Source organism: Salvelinus namaycush, chromosome 3, assembly GCF_016432855.1.
Source record: "Salvelinus namaycush isolate Seneca chromosome 3, SaNama_1.0, whole genome shotgun sequence".
Lineage (NCBI taxonomy): Eukaryota > Metazoa > Chordata > Actinopteri > Salmoniformes > Salmonidae > Salvelinus > Salvelinus namaycush.
The window spans coordinates 85742663-85760794 of NC_052309.1; the positions used below are offsets into that span (position 1 = coordinate 85742663).

General features: G+C 42.8%; 1 protein-coding gene across 1 annotated transcript; it reads left to right on the top strand.

The window, feature by feature from the left end:
* The first annotated feature begins 1005 nt into the window (after positions 1-1005).
* Positions 1006-9736, top strand: LOC120041533 (galectin-3-binding protein A-like). Its single transcript, XM_038986423.1, has 6 exons — positions 1006-1118; positions 3428-3531; positions 4529-4738; positions 7246-7377; positions 7786-8074; positions 8383-9736. Exons 2-6 carry the CDS (start codon positions 3450-3452, stop codon positions 9461-9463), a joined length of 1794 nt encoding a protein of 597 aa, XP_038842351.1. The 5' UTR covers positions 1006-1118; positions 3428-3449; the 3' UTR covers positions 9464-9736.
* Positions 9737-18132: the final 8396 nt, after the last annotated feature.

Here is an 18132-nt window from a genome sequence, read left to right on the forward strand (position 1 = left end):
ACCACCATGCTTGAAAATATGAAGTGGTACTCAGTGATGTGTTGGTAACTACAATCCTATCCTCAGTTTTGTCCTATCACAGCCATTAAACTCTAACTGTTTTAAAGTCACCATTGATCTCATGGTGAAATCCCTGAGCGATTTCCTTCCTCTCCAGCAACTGAGTTAGGAAGGATACACCATCCAAAGTGTAATTAATAACTTCCCCATGCTCAAAGTGATATTCAATGTCTGATTTTTTTTATCCATCACCAATAGGTTCCCTTTGCAAGGCATTGGAAAATCTCCCTGGTCTTTGTATCTGTGCTTGAAATTCCCTGCTTGACTGAGGAACCTTACAGAATTGTATGTGTGGGGTACAGAGATGGGGTAGTCATTCAAAAATCATTTTAAACACCATTATTGCATTCGGAGTTTCTAAAAACAGAATGGGGTATTGTGTGTAGATCAGAGACAAAACAATCTAAATTGCATCAATTTTCAATTCAGGCTGTTACACAACAAAATGTGGAAAAAGTCAAGAGGTGTGAATACTTTCTGAAGGTATTGTATCTTGGTACAGTCAGTCTTTTATCTATTGGGGTTGGGAAATTGCAGAGCCAGCTCCAGGCATAAGTGACCAAAGCAGTCACTTAAAGAAACACCAGGTCCAGGTTGAACATGTGGTTGTGCATCAGCAGTTTTAATCTTTTTTATTCGGTCACTTACACTCAATTAGCCATGTCAGCTAACAATTTGTAGATTTGTAAGTTAGTCTAAACTTGTAGTAATCATGGCCGAATACCGACCAGGCACGCAGGGCACATGCCCAGAGGCACTGACTTGCAGGGGGACCTCATTGATTTTGTTAGTCACTCTCACTCAGATATCATTAACATGGCAAAGGACTTTGTGGCTGTGCCAGCTAGTGCCAACTCTGCCTAGCTGCCTCCAGGGCAAGATTCATGACAATAAATGCTAACCAGACCCCCTGTGATTTCACAAGAAATGAAACATAGAGAATCCATTTGCAGAAGTGCAGTTTTCATTACATTAGCAACTACTTCCACCCTTGTGGCTATATAAGCAGTGGAATTTAATAAGGGTTGTAAAAGAACCACAACGCACACAGACACGAGGTAAGACATTTGAAAATCAGAATGTTATCTCTGGAAAAGCCTATTTAACTATTGTCCTCATTGATGCATAAACAATACTGTTTGATTTGAGAAGATATACTTGATTGTCTCTTGTACACATACATTTACTGTATCACATCCGTCCGTGATTGGGAGTCCCATTGGGCAGCGCCCAACGTCGTCCGGGTTTGACCGTGGTAGGCTGTCATTGTAAATAAGAATTTGTTCTTAACTGACTTGCCTAGTTAAATAAAGGTTAAAAAAAATATATATAGAAAAAAAAATGTATAGAAAATTGACATTGTTTGGACCACTTCATACATTGTATCAATAAAATGTAAGGAGTGGAAATAGCACAGTGCCTTGTAGACTGTATGACTCAGTTGCCTTATTGAATGAAGGTATTTGACATGAAGCATTAGATTTTTTGCAGATACAGATCTACTTGTATTTTTGTGTAGAAAACAATTTTTGCTATTTTAGTACAAAAAAAAGTATATGCAATTATTAACCTATTAATGGTGGTTGTTATTGTTGGGGAAGATGGTATAATATATAACGTTAGACATTAAAGCTTTATGCCAATGGTTTTGCTCATGGACGTTGTGAGGTGGGCATATTTCACCATGAAACACTGAGAATCTCACTGCGGATAACAGTGGGAGGCCGTTCCTTCTCTTGCTAGAACAAAAGCGATACCTACCGTGCCGACCCGGTAGCGACGAACCTAACGTTTCTACTTGTAGAATCGCAATGCTTGTCAGTGTCAATCAACTTGACTTTGAGCCAATCAGAGAGCACAAACCCCTACACGAGGGAGCCAACAGGAGTGTCAACAAGCAGGAAAAAGATTGCATTTTCTCCGTATATCCACTGTTAAATGTCATGAGCCAGTCACACTTCATATACAGTGCGTGAAAAAGTATTTGCCCCTTTTCTAAGTTTCTCTTCTTTTTTATATATTTTTTGTCTTCAACCAAAACCTAATATTAGATAAAGGGAAACTGAGTGACCAAATAACACAACAATTACATACTTACTTAATTTATTTCATAAACAAAATTATGCAAAACCCAATGCCCCTGTGTGAACAAGTAATTGCTCCCTTACACTTAATAATTGGTTGTTCCACCTTTAGCTGCAATGACTCCAACCAAATGCTTCCTGTAGTTGTTGATCAGTCTCTCACGTTGCTGTGGAGGAATTTTGGCCACTCTTCCATGCAGAACTGTTGTAACAGCAACATTTGTGGGTTTTTGAACATGAACTGCTCATTTCAAGTCCTGCAACAACATTTCAATTGGGATTAGGTCTGGACTTTAACTAGCTTAGCTAGCTAGTTAAACATTTGGTTATGGGCTGGCACTGGCAGTATGGGTTTATGGCGAGTGAATTATATTGTTTTTTTTTGTCATCTTGCTAGGTAGTTATATAGCTGTGGCAATCTTGCTAGTATCAACAAGGGCTTTCTACAAAATTGCAACATTAGCGCAGCTAGCTAGCTAGCTAACATTGGAATCTAGACCATAATCTAAGCAACACACACGAACATGCATTGCCAAACAATGCTACTGCCACCGTCTGGTGGGCAATATAAGACGGAGTCGCTGACGACTTCAAGGTCTTTGCTGTGTGAACACAAAAGAGATTGCCAGCCAACACTCAGAGTACTATCGGCAGGCAAATGTTTTAAAATCCTACAGGTGTGTCTGAGCTATAATTAGGGGACCCCTCTTGCCTCAAGAGACCCCCAGAGGCAACATGTCTGTTTAGCCTCTTTCATATGGTTAATAACATAAGGCAAAAACTGGACTGTATGATCCCTCTTCCATTTTCCTATTTTTACACCTTTTCCTCCCCAATTTCGATCTCGTCTCATCGCTGCAACTCCCCAACGGGCTCGGGAGGCGAAGGACAAGTCATGCGTCCCCCGAAACATGTTCCGCCAAACCGCGATTCTTAACACCCGCCCACTTACCCCGGAAGCCAGCCGCACCAATGTGTCAGAGGAAACACTGTTCACCTGATGACAGAGGTCAGCCTGCAGGCACCCAGCCCGCCACAAGAAGTCGCTAGAGCACGATGAGCCAACTAAAGCCCCCCTGGCCAAACCCTCCCCTAACCCGGACAACGCTGGGCCAATTGTGCTCTGCCCTATGGGACTCTTGATCACGGCCGGTTGTGATACAGCCCGGGATCGATCCCGGGTCTGTAGTGATGTCTCTAGTACTGTGATGCAGTGCTTTAGATCGCTGAGCCACTCGGGAGGCCACATTTTCCTCTTTTTCTATTGCTTATCTGTTTGTCAGTTTTCCAAGCTGGCTGGTGAAAATGCAGAATCGTGGAATCACTCTGTGGATGCTGTTGCTTCTCCATGTCCCTGGACTAGACTCTGCAACATGGAATCTATTCAGTGAGTTCCATTTAGCCTGGTTTGTACTGTGTTGTTAACTCCTACTGTCATTGTCATGCCAAAGGCCATGGCCATACAGCACAAACAGATCTGGGACCAGGGTAAGTTCAGTTGGACAATGAAATCTCATATTCTCCTATCACTTCATCACAATTAAGTCATGTTAGTTTGAGAATGACAATAACCTGATGTTTTTATAGTAGACTTTCCAATGAATCAGGAATATTGTAGGGGGTGGGTCCCAAAGACCCTCCCCATGATTGATTAAGGGGACCTTAAGATTCATATGTTTTGCTGCAGGCCTTATAATATGATACTGTTGCTATGTTACTAAGAACTCTGCCACTATACGTTGCACAAGCCATCTATATTAGTCTTTGTGGTTAAGCCCTGGCTGTTGTGAGAGTGTGCTTGCAGGCTAGTGTGCTTGCAGGCCAAACCGAAACTAGATAAAGAGAAGTAACCACTGTCTGGTTTTGACATTTTGATCTTGTGTGACAGTGCACAATTCTAATAAATTCAGAGAAGCTACTGTACTAAGGTAACCTCAGCTTATTGATACACACATACATTGACGTAGGTGATCATACCACTAGGGAGTGATCACATGTATAAAATCAGCTGTGCCCTTAGGTGGGGTGCAGAACTTACTCTGAAACATGCATGCTGTGTTTTCGTGGTCAACAATTGTCTGCAATTGCATTAAATAAAGGTTTGATTGATTTACTTATAGAAGATATTGTCTGACTGCTGATTTCACCAATAAGCCAAAGATTGACAAGGGACAAGGAACCTACCCTGACAATAGGCCAATCATGTAGTGTTCTCCTCAAGTTCCTGTTTGCAAAACACAAACAAGTTGGTTCATGCTTTGTACTGCAGCCTAATAGAAATGTAAGCTAACAGCGTAGCTGCATAAATCCCTTGTCAGTTGAAGCTCATCAGTCCAATTTTTAAACTGACTAACTTGAAATCCTCACCCTCTCTGTGCTCACAGGTAAGTCCTCGACAGAGCCCACACAGGAGGGCGAGGTGAGGCTGGTGGGGGGTAAGCATGACTCAGAGGGTCGAGTGGAGCTGTACCACGAGGGGAAATGGGGGACCGTCTGTGACGATGGCTGGGACCTGGCCGAGGCTCAGGTGGTGTGTCGTCAGCTGAAGTTCCCTGGTGTTGTATCTGCTGTCACTGGAGGGACTTATGGAGAGGGTGAGTATCTTACAAGGGTCATATTTCATTAGGCACCAAATGGAAGAAAATTGACTGAAACAGGGAGGGAATACCTGGGTCGTATTCACTAGGCACAACATGGAAGAATAAAACAGTGCGAAACAGAGTCAAATGGGTAGGCACTATCAGATCTTGTGCAATAAGGAAAGCTCATTTTCAAATCAAATTTTATTGGTCACATGCACATTATTAGTAGATGTTATTGCGGGTGTGGCGAAATGCTTGTGCTTCTAGCTCCAACAGTTCAGTAATATTTAACTAGTAATTACACAACATATACCCAATACACACAAATGTAAGTAGGAATGAATTAAGACTACATACATAAGGACAAGCGATATCAGAGCGGAACGGACTAAAATACAGTAGAATAGTATAGAAAACAGTATATACATATGAGATGAGTAATGTAAGATATGTAACCATTAGGTGATTGAGATAACGTAGAATAGTATAGAATACAGTATATACATATGAGATGAGTAATGTAAGATATGTAACCATTAAGTGACTAAGATACCGTAGAATAGTATAGAATACAGTATATACATATGAGATGAGTAATGCAAGATATGTAACCATTATTAAAGTGACTAGTGTTCCATTCCTTAAAGTGGCCAATGATTTCTATTCTATGGCTATAGGCAGCAGCCTCTAATGTGTTAGTGATGGCTGTTTAACAGTCTGATGGCCTTGAGATAGAAGTTGTTTTTCAGTCTCTCGGTCCCAGCTTTGATGCACCTGTACTGACCTCTCCTTCTGGATGATAGCGGGGTGATCAGGCAGTGGTTCGGGTGGTTGATGTCCTTGATGATCTTTTTAGCCTTCCTGTGACATCAAATGCTGTAGGTGTCCTGGAGGGTGGGTAGTTTGCCCCCGGTAATGCGTTGGGCAGACCGCACCACCCTCTGGAGAGCCTACAGCACCAGATGTAGTTGCCGAACCAGGCAGTGATACAGCCTGACAGGAAGCTTTCAATTGTGCATCTGTAAAAATTTGTGAGGGTTTTAGGTGACAAGCCAAATTTCTTTAGCCTCCTGAAGTTGAAGAGGCTCTGTTGTGCCTTCTTCACCACACTGTCTGTGTGGGTGGTCCATTTCAGTTTGTCAGTGATGTGTACGCCAAGAAACTTGAAGTTTTCCACCTTTTCCACTGCTGTCCTGTCGATGTAGATGGGGGGGGGGGGGGGGGGGGGGGGTGCACCCTCTGCATCTCCTTTGTTTTGTTGACGTTGAGAGGTTGTTTTCCAGGCACCACACTCCCAGAGCCCTCACTTCCTCCCTGTAGGCTGTCTCGTCATCGTTGGTAATCAAGCCTTCTACTGTTGTGTCATCTGAAAACTTGATGATTGAGTTGGAGACATGCTTGGCCACGCAGTCATGGGTGAACAGGGAGTACAGGCGGGGGGGGGGGGGGGGGGGGGGGGGGGGGGGCTGAGCATGAACCCTTGTGGGGCCCCAGTGATGAGGATCAGCGGAGTGGAGGTGATGTTTCCTACCTTCACCACCATGGGGCGACCATTTAAGAAGTCCAGGACCCAGTTGCACAAGTTGGGGTTCAGACCCAGGGCCTCAAGCTTAATGATGAGCTTGGAGGGTACTATGGTGTTGAATGCTGAGCTATAGTCAATAAACAGCATTCTTACATAGGTATTCCTCTTGTCCAGATGGGATAGGGCAGTGTGCAGCGTGATGGCGATTGCATCGTCTGTGGATCTATTGGGGCGGTAAGCACATTTTAAGTGGGTTTAGGGTGGCAGGTAAGGTAGAGGTGATATGATCCTTGACTAGTCTCTCAAAGCACTTCATGATGACAGAGGTGAGTGCTACGGGGCGATGGTCATTAAGTTCAGTTACCTTTGCCTTCTTGGGTAGAGGAACAATGGTGGCCATCTTGAAGCATGTAGGGACAGCAGACTGGGATAGGGAGAGATTGAATATGCCCGTAAACGCACCAGCCAACTGGTCTGCACATGCTCTGAGGACACGACTAGGGATACAGTCTGGACCGGCAGCCTTGCGAGGGTTAACACGTTTACATGTTTTACACACGTCGGCCACGGAGAAGGTGGGCCCACAGTCCTTCATGTTGTGTCAGCAAAATAATTTGAAACCTTTTGCTACAGTTTGCCTGATGAATATGACTCGTTGCATGAGTTTGCCACCAGGACGCAGTTGAAAAAAATAAGTATTAATAACATTGTCAATAACTCTGAATCCCAAATCAAACCTCAGCAACCCCCTACCCCCTAGCGACTTTTGTAAAAGTATGAGAGGGTTGAATAAGCGTTAGCAATATGACAACAAGGAATTTGGGATTCTTGGAGGGAGCAAGTTCAAATAGTGTAGTAGTGATTTGTGGGAATGGCAGGCAGCACCAGCAGAAAGAGTCAACTAACTTAATTTAATACACCACAATATAATATTTTGCTTATTTCTGCACATGATTCTGCTTGCTCCTTGTTTATCCTCTGTTTTGTATCCAAGGATTGGGTTCAATCTGGTTGGATGATATGGACTGCAAAGGAACCGAGAAGTCCCTGTCCAGCTGTCCTTTCAAGGGCTGGGCGTTGACCGACTGTTCCCACAAGGAGGACGCAGGGGTCGTTTGTGAGAGAGGTACGCTACTACACTGTGGGTGAATCTCAATAGTATTTCCCCTGATTCCTTGGCTCCTCTCCTCTCGTCTCCTTCTGAAAAGTCTCCACGCCTCCTTCTCAAACAACAGAGAGATTCTCTCTGATGTTTTTAGGAGGTGAGTTGAGAGGATGCAAGGAATTGAGGAAAATACTTTTCAGATTCACTCTGTGTGTCTGCAGCCCCTGTCTGACCAAAGGTTATGGAAGAAACAGACATTTTAACCCATAACAACTACACAAGGTTATTTTCCTGGTTAAATAAAGGGATGAATTAATGAATGAATACATGTTCTTAAACTTCACCGAAACTAAAATACACACAATCAGCCCTACATATTCCTACTAATCATGTACAGTCCTAATCACGTGTATTCCTCATACTGTACAGGCACAGATTTGACCAGTGACACAGCACATTTCCTGGACCACAGTCTGGGCCTGTCAGATGAACTGGGCGAGCTGTTTGACCGTGGGGATGACTGTGACTTCCTCATTGCAATCCAGAGCCCCACAGGGAACAGAGATGGGGAGGGGAAGTTGGAAGTGGAGGAGAGGAACATATGCACCCACAAACTGATCCTCTCTCTCTACCCACACTTCAACATCACCAACGGGTCCAGTAACCTCTCCCTAGAGATTAGCCAAGCCTGCAGCCCCTGTGTCACCAGCTTCATCAGGTACTAGTTTATGACCCTTAACAGGTGCTATTTAGATACACTGTATGTTTATTGGTTAAATACATACACAAGAATCCAAATGTGTCAGATGATTTTAGACCTCAAAAGTAGTCTGTCGAGATGAATCTACGTCTCCTTGCATCAATTGTGTAGATCCAGGGTGATTGTGCCTTACTTAAAGCACAGTATTTCTCGAGGTCCAACACCACAGGCTGAAGTTCCTTTTTAGCTATGGTATTTTTTGGTATCTCCTGAAAATGTTTGAATCCAAGTTAATTTATTTAAATGTCCTTGCTCTGGTTCTCTAGGTACCTTTACACCCGCAAGATCGACGTGACCGTCTCCTCTGCCCAGTGCCTCCACAAGCTGGCCTCAATGTTTGGGGTTAAACGGCTGATGCAGGACACAGGCAGGCTCTTCACCGTACTCCTCCCTGAGGACCCCTCCTTCTACACCCAGGTCTCCCTGTACCAGTACTCCGTCCAGACCGGGGACCTGCTGCTTCAGGAGAACTGCCTCCAGTACCTGGCCTGGAACTGCGAGGCTCTGATCAACTCCCCGGCCTGGAGCGACCTCTCCATAGACTTCCTGATGGCCCTCTTAGCGCGGTCTGACCTAGTGGTACCGGATGAGGGGTTCCTTCTGCAAGCGCTGGAAAGTTGGATCATAGAGAAGGGTGACTCCACCGGCACCGAGAGCCAGGCGGCCCTGTTAGGCCACATCCGCTTCCCGATGATCCCTGCCGAGAAGCTCTACGACCTGCAGTTCACCTCAGACCTCTACAGGAGCCATGAGAAGCTCTATCGTGTCAGCATGCTCAGAGGCTTCCAGTTCAACGCCTTGTCGTTCGACACTCTGAGGAAGCACAAAAGCAGCGACAGTGAAGAAGAGCATGATTACCATCCCAGGATCTACACTGCTGATCCATGGAGCGTCACCATCAACTCAACCAACAAAGAGCCACCACGCCAAGATATGCGATATGATTACAACAGTCGCTACAATAACTACCAACATTATTACCCCACGCCAGAATATAGCAAGTCATTCACAACACCAAACCACAATAGTGTTATTTACCAGACCAAGGACACCAACCCCATCAGTTGGTCAGCAAGAGTCTTTAAGAACCAACGAGAATGTTCCAACTGTATTTCCTTCCCCACTGCCAGGCTCTCTCTCCAAAGCAGCCTCAGCCAAAACCAGACCAACAGTGTTCGCTTCAGCAACCGACTGCTCCTAACATGCGAGGGCAGGTATGTCTTTCACGTCCAGGACTTCAAGAACGACATGGCCCAGATCCCTTCTAACATCAGTCTGGCCCTGTCCTACCCCTGTCCTGAAGGCCAGTATGAATTTCGCTTTGTGGTGAGACCAGAATACATCTGATAGCACTGCCTGGCACAGATGCAACAATGCTCCTAACACACATCCACAAATCTAATAATTACATATGTCCCTGTTGCCAATCAATTACTAATTTCTTATATATACAAGAGTTTGAAACTATGGTAATGTAGTTTTAGATATATGTGATTGATTTTATCATAACCCTTTGTTGATTTGCTGAAAGCATATCAACATGTAGCACTGTTCTTACTTAAGTATTAAGCAAAAACTATAACATCTATGCTTGCACTTGAATAAAGGCATTTGAACATGCAGGGATGTGGATTATGTTTTCTCCCCCAAATGACAGCTGTTGATTCACATAGAAATAGCTAGAGGACTCTTGTGCCCAAAAGCCTGTTTTGCCATGGAAGACTGTCACCATTTTGAAGTTGTCTACTGGGTGGGTGGTACTTCATATGGGTTAAAGACGGATCACATAATTCCAATCGGGTCACCAGGAGGGATCAGCCAATGAATTATAGTTGTGAGCGAACATTCCATAACTGCAGGTGGTAGTGAATCGCCAACCTTGCCTTTATATCTGTTCAAACCACGCACTGCATGTGGCAGTATGCACCCTTTCAATTTGTTTGCCAACTCATAGAAATAGTAGAAGAAGAACATTGACTACTTCAAAATGAAGATGGCCTCAATGGCGCTTCCCATGCTCTCACAGACGCCATAATAGGACAGATTCAAAGATCCGATGTCTATCTAGGTCTACTGTGCTTCTCTGTATAGTACTTACCGTCCTCTAAAAGCCCACATGAACCATGTCTATCTAGGTCTACTGTGCTTCTCTGTATAGTACTTACCGTCCTCTAAAAGCCCACATGAACCATGTCTATCTAGGTCTACTGTGCTTCTCTGTATAGTACTTACCCTCCTCTAAAAGCCCACATGAACCATGTCTATTATTCCTCCACTAGATGGGGTCATTCCTTCAATCATATTCAGTTGTAAATACTCCTTATGGAGGCTGAATTGGGTTAAACGGTATGAGTTCCTCTTTGGCCAAACTACTCTCTGACCTCTCTGAGACTTTACTCATATTTCCAGGCAAGTGACCATAATCTTTGAGAAACCAAAAAATACTGCTGACTTGGCCGATGGGAAAGTGCCTTTCATACCTGAAAGTAAATCTCTGGATAGGGTATGACATGGTGATGAATCAGTTTTAAAACAGTTTTATATGGCTTATGAGGAGAACATAGTTGTTCTAATCAGGGTACATAGTTTTAAAGTCCTGGAAATACTCCTGGCCCTATTCGGAGGATGAAAACCCAGTCAAACTGAAGCAACCTTCAAATCAAGCTTTATTTGGTCGTGTACATCGATATGCTTGTGTTTTCTAGCTCCAAAAGTGCGGTAATATCTAGAAATTAAAAAACAATACACAAATAATCCAAAAAGTAAAACAGTTAATAATTATCAGAACAAGCAATATCAGAGTCTGAAATATAGACAGTCTGGACAGTAAATGCATAGAAAAGGTGTGTTCAGCAGTAGTTATAGTAAAACCTTGTACTTGTTCATATGAATTATATTTTAAAAAGGGGGGTTTCGGTTACACAGACAACTGTGATTAGACAATAGAACTAACAGGACTGAGCTTGCTTTAGGCAGGGTTGCATCATGTAGGCCCATGGATGGAAACGGCCAGTGCCCCAAATCCTTAAATTCCATCCATGTGAAGGCCTATATACATTTGTAATTAAAAAGTGACAGGTCCATTAACACAGTCTAGCCTATGTCATCACTATTTGCACAAGACAAATACATTATCTTAGGCTATAAATACATAATGTTCCCACTTTGTTTCCCCTGGCCAGATGAGACAGGGTCCACAGAGACCATGACTTAACCATAGAGTATCATTAGCTTCTTTAAAAAAAAATATCTCTGCATTGTTTCAAATTACAAGTGCGTAGGCCATGCCTATTTTATTGGGAAGACCGAAATTGTGTTAGCACGCGTGGCAATAGAAATACTTGATTATTTAGTTGTGGCTGTCAGTGAAAAGCAACTAAAATATGTGTCTAGATAACGTGTTTTGAGTATAATTTAAAATATTGAGATGAAGGGGAGGGGTGTGTGGCGAAGATATGGCGCGATTCAGTCCAGACTGCATGCACTCATCTCTCCAGAATGTGCTCAACTCTCCCTACAATTCTTGCACTTTCATTGTTTCATTGTGTGAATTGTTTGCCCTTTGTTAATTTTGATAAATTCTCCATTACATATGTACCAGTAGGCCCAGTAATTGTACCGTTAATACCCATCGTTTGGTTACATAGATTTATGTTAATGCAGGTATTAATTACATTCATTTACCGTTCTCACACTCCGAGTGGAAACATTATTTGCAGAGTTCAACCTGCTACACTTTATTTCATAACCATCATTTACAAGTTTTGTCATTTTTTTCATTTACCTTTGTTTGGAGCTCTCCATGTGCGCAATGAGCATGTGTCTGGTTTCTCTGTCCAGATAATGTTGAGTGAGCGCGCACCTGAGCGTGCATAAAAGTAAACCTAACTGACCTGCTGTGGGCAAATGTAGGAAATTGCCCGTTAGGGGATATCGGAATTCTGATTGTCTTAATTCACCACGTCCACCACTAATAAGCTGAGCTTCTCAGTATTTGTTTCTTCACCTCACACGGTAGACCTGAGTCAACGAAGTCTGTTTAAAAAAAAAACTCCATTACAAATAATAATAGTTCATCACAGTATTTGAAAAATCTTTCCAACACCCGATAATCACAGAGCCTCGACGTGAAAGAGCAAAATATCATGATCTGATTGTCACGATCGTCATAAGTGGGTGAGAGAGAGGACCAAGGCGCAGCGGGAAATGAAGACATCTTCTTTTATTGGAGATAAAACAAAACGAACACTATACATAAACAGAAACAAAACAACAAACGACCGTGAAGCTACAAACGTTAGTGCACAGACAAGCAACAAACGTTCAACATAGACAATTACCCACAAATGCATGATGCCCATGGCTGCCTTAAATATGGCTCCCAATCAGAGACAAATGAAAGACATCTGTCTCTGATTGAGAACCACTCAGGCAACCATAGACATACCTAGACACATTCACTCAACCATAGACATACCTAGACACATTCACTCAACCATAGACATACCTAGAAACATTCACTCAACACAAACTCATACACTACACCCAACACCCCCTTTACCATATAACCACCCAAAACGACAAAACACAAACATTCCCCATGTCACACCCTGACCTACCTAAAAATAATAATGAAAACAAAGAATACTAAGGCCAGGGTGTGACACTGATGATCCCATATCTCCAGTGGAAACGACATTTTAAAAAAGCTGTCTGTCAAGAGCTCACTGGTTCAGAATAGGTTTATTCTAGTTGATACAATGTTGACAGTTCACTAGCAACAGCTTCGGCCCAGACCCAGTTGATTGATTTGATAGCTTACAATGTTGCAGTTAACCAGCGATGGCTCAAGTCAAGACAGATAGAAAGGGGGGCAGACAGGCAGAGAAGATTGATTAATGTGATTGAAAGAACCTGCATTTATCAGGATATTTTCTTCTGTTTTTATTTGTTGGGTTTAGGATTATATATTTTACTTAGTTGAAGATGGAAGTTACAGTATAGGCCTAATTCTGCATTGGCCTATAGGCTATCTATGAGTTCCATGAGTTAATTTATTTAGCCACCAATGAATGGATCACGGTGTATCAATGTGTCCATATGGCAGAGGCTGGTACTCTTGCATTAGATGAATTTTAATTCAGATTTTTATGATTAACCAAGTAAAAAACATTGAGAAAAACAAAAAGGTTATTATTGAAATGAAACTGTTCAACGGAATGCTGTTATAAAAATAATCAACTGGTCGGCAGATCGGTAGAAATAGTAGGATAACTTGTAAGCTTCCCCAAAATTGAAACTGACAAGCTGCCTATGGTCTTTACTCTTACACCCGTTAAAAATGTGTGCCTGCATATAGAAATCAAATGCCCTTCCAACTGATTCCTTCTAGCGCTGGCCCTGCCACAACTTTCTGGGAATAATGCAGGATACCCAGCTAGCACATAACGTTCTGAGAACCATATGTTTCTTAGGTGGGAATTTCAGTACTTCCGCATAACGTTTCCTACAGGTTTGCTCATGGTTCTATTTAAAGTAATGTTCTCCGATTGTTCAGGGAACATTAAGAAACAACGTTCTTCTGTGGGAATTGCAGTACTTCAACATAACATTTCCTACAGGTTTCCTCATGGTTCTATATAAAGTCATGTTCTCAGCACATTTAGAAAACTTTCTATAAAAACCACAAGAAAACATTTGTAACGCTCAAAGAACGTTCTAAGAATGTTATTTAAAAACATGTACATTCTGTTCTCAGCGTCAACAAAACTGTATCTATCCTGTGTGTGTGTTCAGGTGTATTGCCCGCACCCACTAATTGTCCACACCTGATCTTAATGAGTGCTTTTTTCCTTTGAAATGGGGTCTGTTTGAATATACTAAAATGAACGGCTTTGTATGAGTTAAAAATACATGGCATGCTAGCTCCATCCTGGTGGTGCAGTGGACTAATTCCATGGATAGAGAACAGAGCATGTGAGCAGAGCTGGAGCGTTCTCAGTTCTGACTGAAGCGCAGAGCAAGTTGCCCAAAGGCTGGAGCATTGGCCTTCTCGCCGCCTCCAATTTCGCTCCAGTACCACTCCAGTACCGCTCACTTCACGAGCTCAGTGCATGCCTGGCCCAGCATGCATTTGTAGGCTACTTGTCTGCTGCTTTAGCCCCTTGCTTTAGCTACTGTCATGGAGTTCACTAAATATTTTCATAAAGAAACACAAATGTGTGAAATCAAGGTGACTTACAAAGATGAGGACCAAGAGCAAGAGAGGGAGTGTGGTGATGTAGTGTCCATAACTAAAGAAGAGAGGGAGTGTCGTGATGTAGTGTCCACAACTAAAGAAGAGAGGGAGTGCAGTGATGTAGTGTCCACAACTAAAGAAGAGAGGGAGTGCAGTGATGTAGTGTCCACAACTAAAGAAGAGAGGGAGTGTCGTGATGTAGTGTCCACAACTAAAGAAGAGAGGGAGTGTGGTGATGTAGTGTCCACAACTAAAGAAGAGAGGACGTGCGGTGATGTAGTGTCCACAACTAAAGAAGAGAGGGAGTGTCGTGATGTAGTGTCCACAACTAAAGAAGAGAGGGAGTGCGGTGATGTAGTGTCCACAACTAAAGAAGAGAGGGAGTGTGGTGATGTAGTGTCCACAACTAAAGAAGAGGGAGTGTGGTGATGTAGTGTCCACAACTAAAGAAGAGAGGGAGTGTGGTGATGTAGTGTCCACAACTAAAGAAGAGAGGGAGTGTGGTGATGTAGTGTCCACGACTAAAGAAGAGAGGGAGTGTGGTGATGTAGTGTCCACAACTAAAGAAGAGAGGGAGTATGGTGATGTAGTGTCCATGACTAAAGAAGAAAGGGAGTGCGGTGATGTAGTGTCCACGACTAAAGAAGAGAGGGAGTGCGGTGATGTAGTGTCCACAACTAAAGAAGAGAGGGAGTGCGGTGATGTAGTGTCCACAACTAAAGAAGAGAGGGAGTGTGGTGATGTTGTGTCCACAACTAAAGAAGAGAGGGAGTGCGGTGATGTAGTGTCCACTACTAAAGAAGAGAGGGAGTGCGGTGATGTAGTGTCCACAACTAAAGAAGTGAGGGAGTGCGGTGATGTAGTGTCCACAACTAAAGAAGAGAGGGAGTGCAGTGATGTAGTGTCCACAACTAAAGAAGAGAGGGAGTGCGGTGATGTAGTGTCCACAACTAAAGAAGAGAGGGAGTGTGGTGATGTTGTGTCCACAACTAAAGAAGAGAGGGAGTGCGGTGATGTAGTGTCCACAACTAAAGAAGAGAGGGAGTGCGGTGATGTAGTGTCCACAACTAAAGAAGAGAGGGAGTGCGGTGATGTGGTGTCCACAACTAAAGAATCATTGTGGAATCTGAAAAGACATCCCGAAAGCATGATGGTGTACTACGTGCACATTCTAACAGAAAGGAATGGGGAGCTAGCTAATTGTGTCATTATAGCAAAGTATTTATAAACTAAAAATAAGATCTCTTGAAAGTTTTGTTAATTTTTGTTCTATTATCTTTACTATAGGCTATCACTGATTTTGGCCCTATAGACCTGACATGTTACCTCTTTCAAGGAGCTTTCCATTTTGATAGGGTAATTTTACCATAAAATCTTCAGGCCGACCTATAAAATAAAAGTTAAAAAAATCTGCATCCTTGCCCAGCCTGGCAAGAGTGGCCCAAAAGGTGTTTAGCATCCTCAGTGGCTCTGCAAGGTCTGAGAGGGTATTCTCCACTGCTGGCCTGCTCTACCGGCACCATCACATGAGCCTGAAGCCACAGACTCTGGCCAAACTCGTGTTTCTAAAAGTGAATTCAAAGGCACTGAGCCTAATAAGGCATCTTTTGTTTAATTTGTATTTAATTCTAATAATTCCTGTCTGGCTCCTGACCTATTTACAGTGTTTATAAGCTGTTTAATATGACATGTGGCCTATTTGAAATGATGAGCGCTTCTTACAGTCACCTTTTCATGTTGTTAACTAAAATACTTTTCATTCAAATCATATGGTTTGGTGTCGATACTTCAAAACCAAATAGTAGGTCCAGGTGGTCGTTCAAAATAAATGGGTTTTTGTGATTTTAATGAATGGAGCGAATTTGGAACTGCAGTTTTTTATCCTGTGAGGAGTGTTTTTAGCACTCAATTCCACTCACATGCTCTGATAGAGAACAGAAGATGCCACATTGAAAAATAAATGTGTTTGTATGATTAATGCCCAAGCAAATTAATTTCCCTGTGTCCTTTCTGTGCTTGGTTCAACAGTTAACCCAAACTAAGCTAGCAGTGATTTTAAAAATTGTATGGAAACATGTTCTCAGAATGTTCATTAATTACCTTCAAATAACCTAAAATTTGCGTTCTCAGAACGTTAATAAAACCTCCCAGGGCAAATGTTCTCAGAACCTCCCTGCAACCTAAAAAAATCTAATTCCCAGAACAGGTGAAATGTTCACTACCGTTCTCAGACCGTAAAAATGTTTATGTTTTTAAGTTAACGGTCAGGAAACATATAGTTTCGTTTCCAGAACCAATGGGAAACCAAAAACTTACATTCCCACAACTTCCAAGGAACCAAATGTGCTAGCTGGGAGGCTTTCAAAGGGCACTTCAGACAAACAGTTGCAATTTTGGTGCGCATAGAATGGAGTCTTGAGTACATTCAAGTGCGTGTTCCATGAGCACCGTGCACGACAAGAAGATGCCCCACCCCCCGCTAATTGGGCTACTTTTGCACATTTGTTATTGTATGAGTGAGGTTTGGTGATGAATACTACCTCCAAACGAATGGAACATCGATGGGCTCCACATTCGCTCCAAGCTATGCTAACCTCTATGTGGGTCTTTTTATGTTAATAATTAATACGTTTTGTTAATAATGGAAACGATTATACATTTTTGAATAAAGTCTTGAAGTGGTATCGATATATTGACGACATTTTTTGCATATGGGAAGGAACGGAAAAAGAGCTGTCAGATAGTATGGCACTACTCAATGACATTGACCCCAATCTCAAATTCACTATTGAATGTGACACACAACGTGTTCGTTACCTCGAAGTGTGGATTGAGAAATCAAATGGAACCCTGTTTACAACTCTGTATAGAAAAGAAACGGACAGAAATACTATATTACAGGGGGACAGCTTCCATCCTGAGCCATTAAAAATAGGACTTCCTAGAAGCCAGTATTTCAGACTGCACCGTATATGCCCCTCCACAGAGCATTATCTAGAACAAGCAGCGGAGATGCGCATTCGGTTTCTAAGAAGAGGCACGAGATGAACTGCTACAAAAAAGACCCGCTAAAGCTAAAGTACACTCCGTAATGTTCACAACCACATATACTTTGAACTCGCGAAAAGTGGGAGATGTGATCAAGAAACACTGGCATATTTTATCATCGGACCCAGGTTTTCCGGCTGAATTTAAATATCCACCACCATAAATTGGTTCATGCCAACTGCCAGCCAGAAAAGAAAATCAGCCAGGCTCTACCATGGCAGGAGCATGCTAGTTTTCTGTTCTACCTGATAATGAATTGCACTTTCCCGGTGTTCCTGGTCAAAATCAGTCCCTGATTAAAGAGGAACAATAAAACAAATGCAGTGGCACTGGATTCACGTCGAGGTCCAGAGTTGAGTTTGAGGGGCCTAGGGAAAGTGAACTGACCTGAGCAGTCGGGCAAGTTGAGCCTGCTTTAAATTTGCCCCAGGTGTTTAAAAAAAGGAATTCAAATAGAGCATATCCTAAAACGGATATTTCTGGTTCATCACCATTGTTTAGGCGAAAGACAGACAATTTATGGAATTTATGGCAACCGGGCAAGTTGAGCCTGCTCTGTGGATGTCCTGTTAAACAGTGTATTATTTCCCAATGCAGTTGCTATGGTTCTGGATTAATAGAACGCTCAGCCTACCACTGGCTTGGTTCTGACTGTGGGAGGAGCTCACAGCCGGCAATAAAACGGGCTGATTTACAGCGAAGGGAGAACAGATTTCTAGGTGTTTGTCTG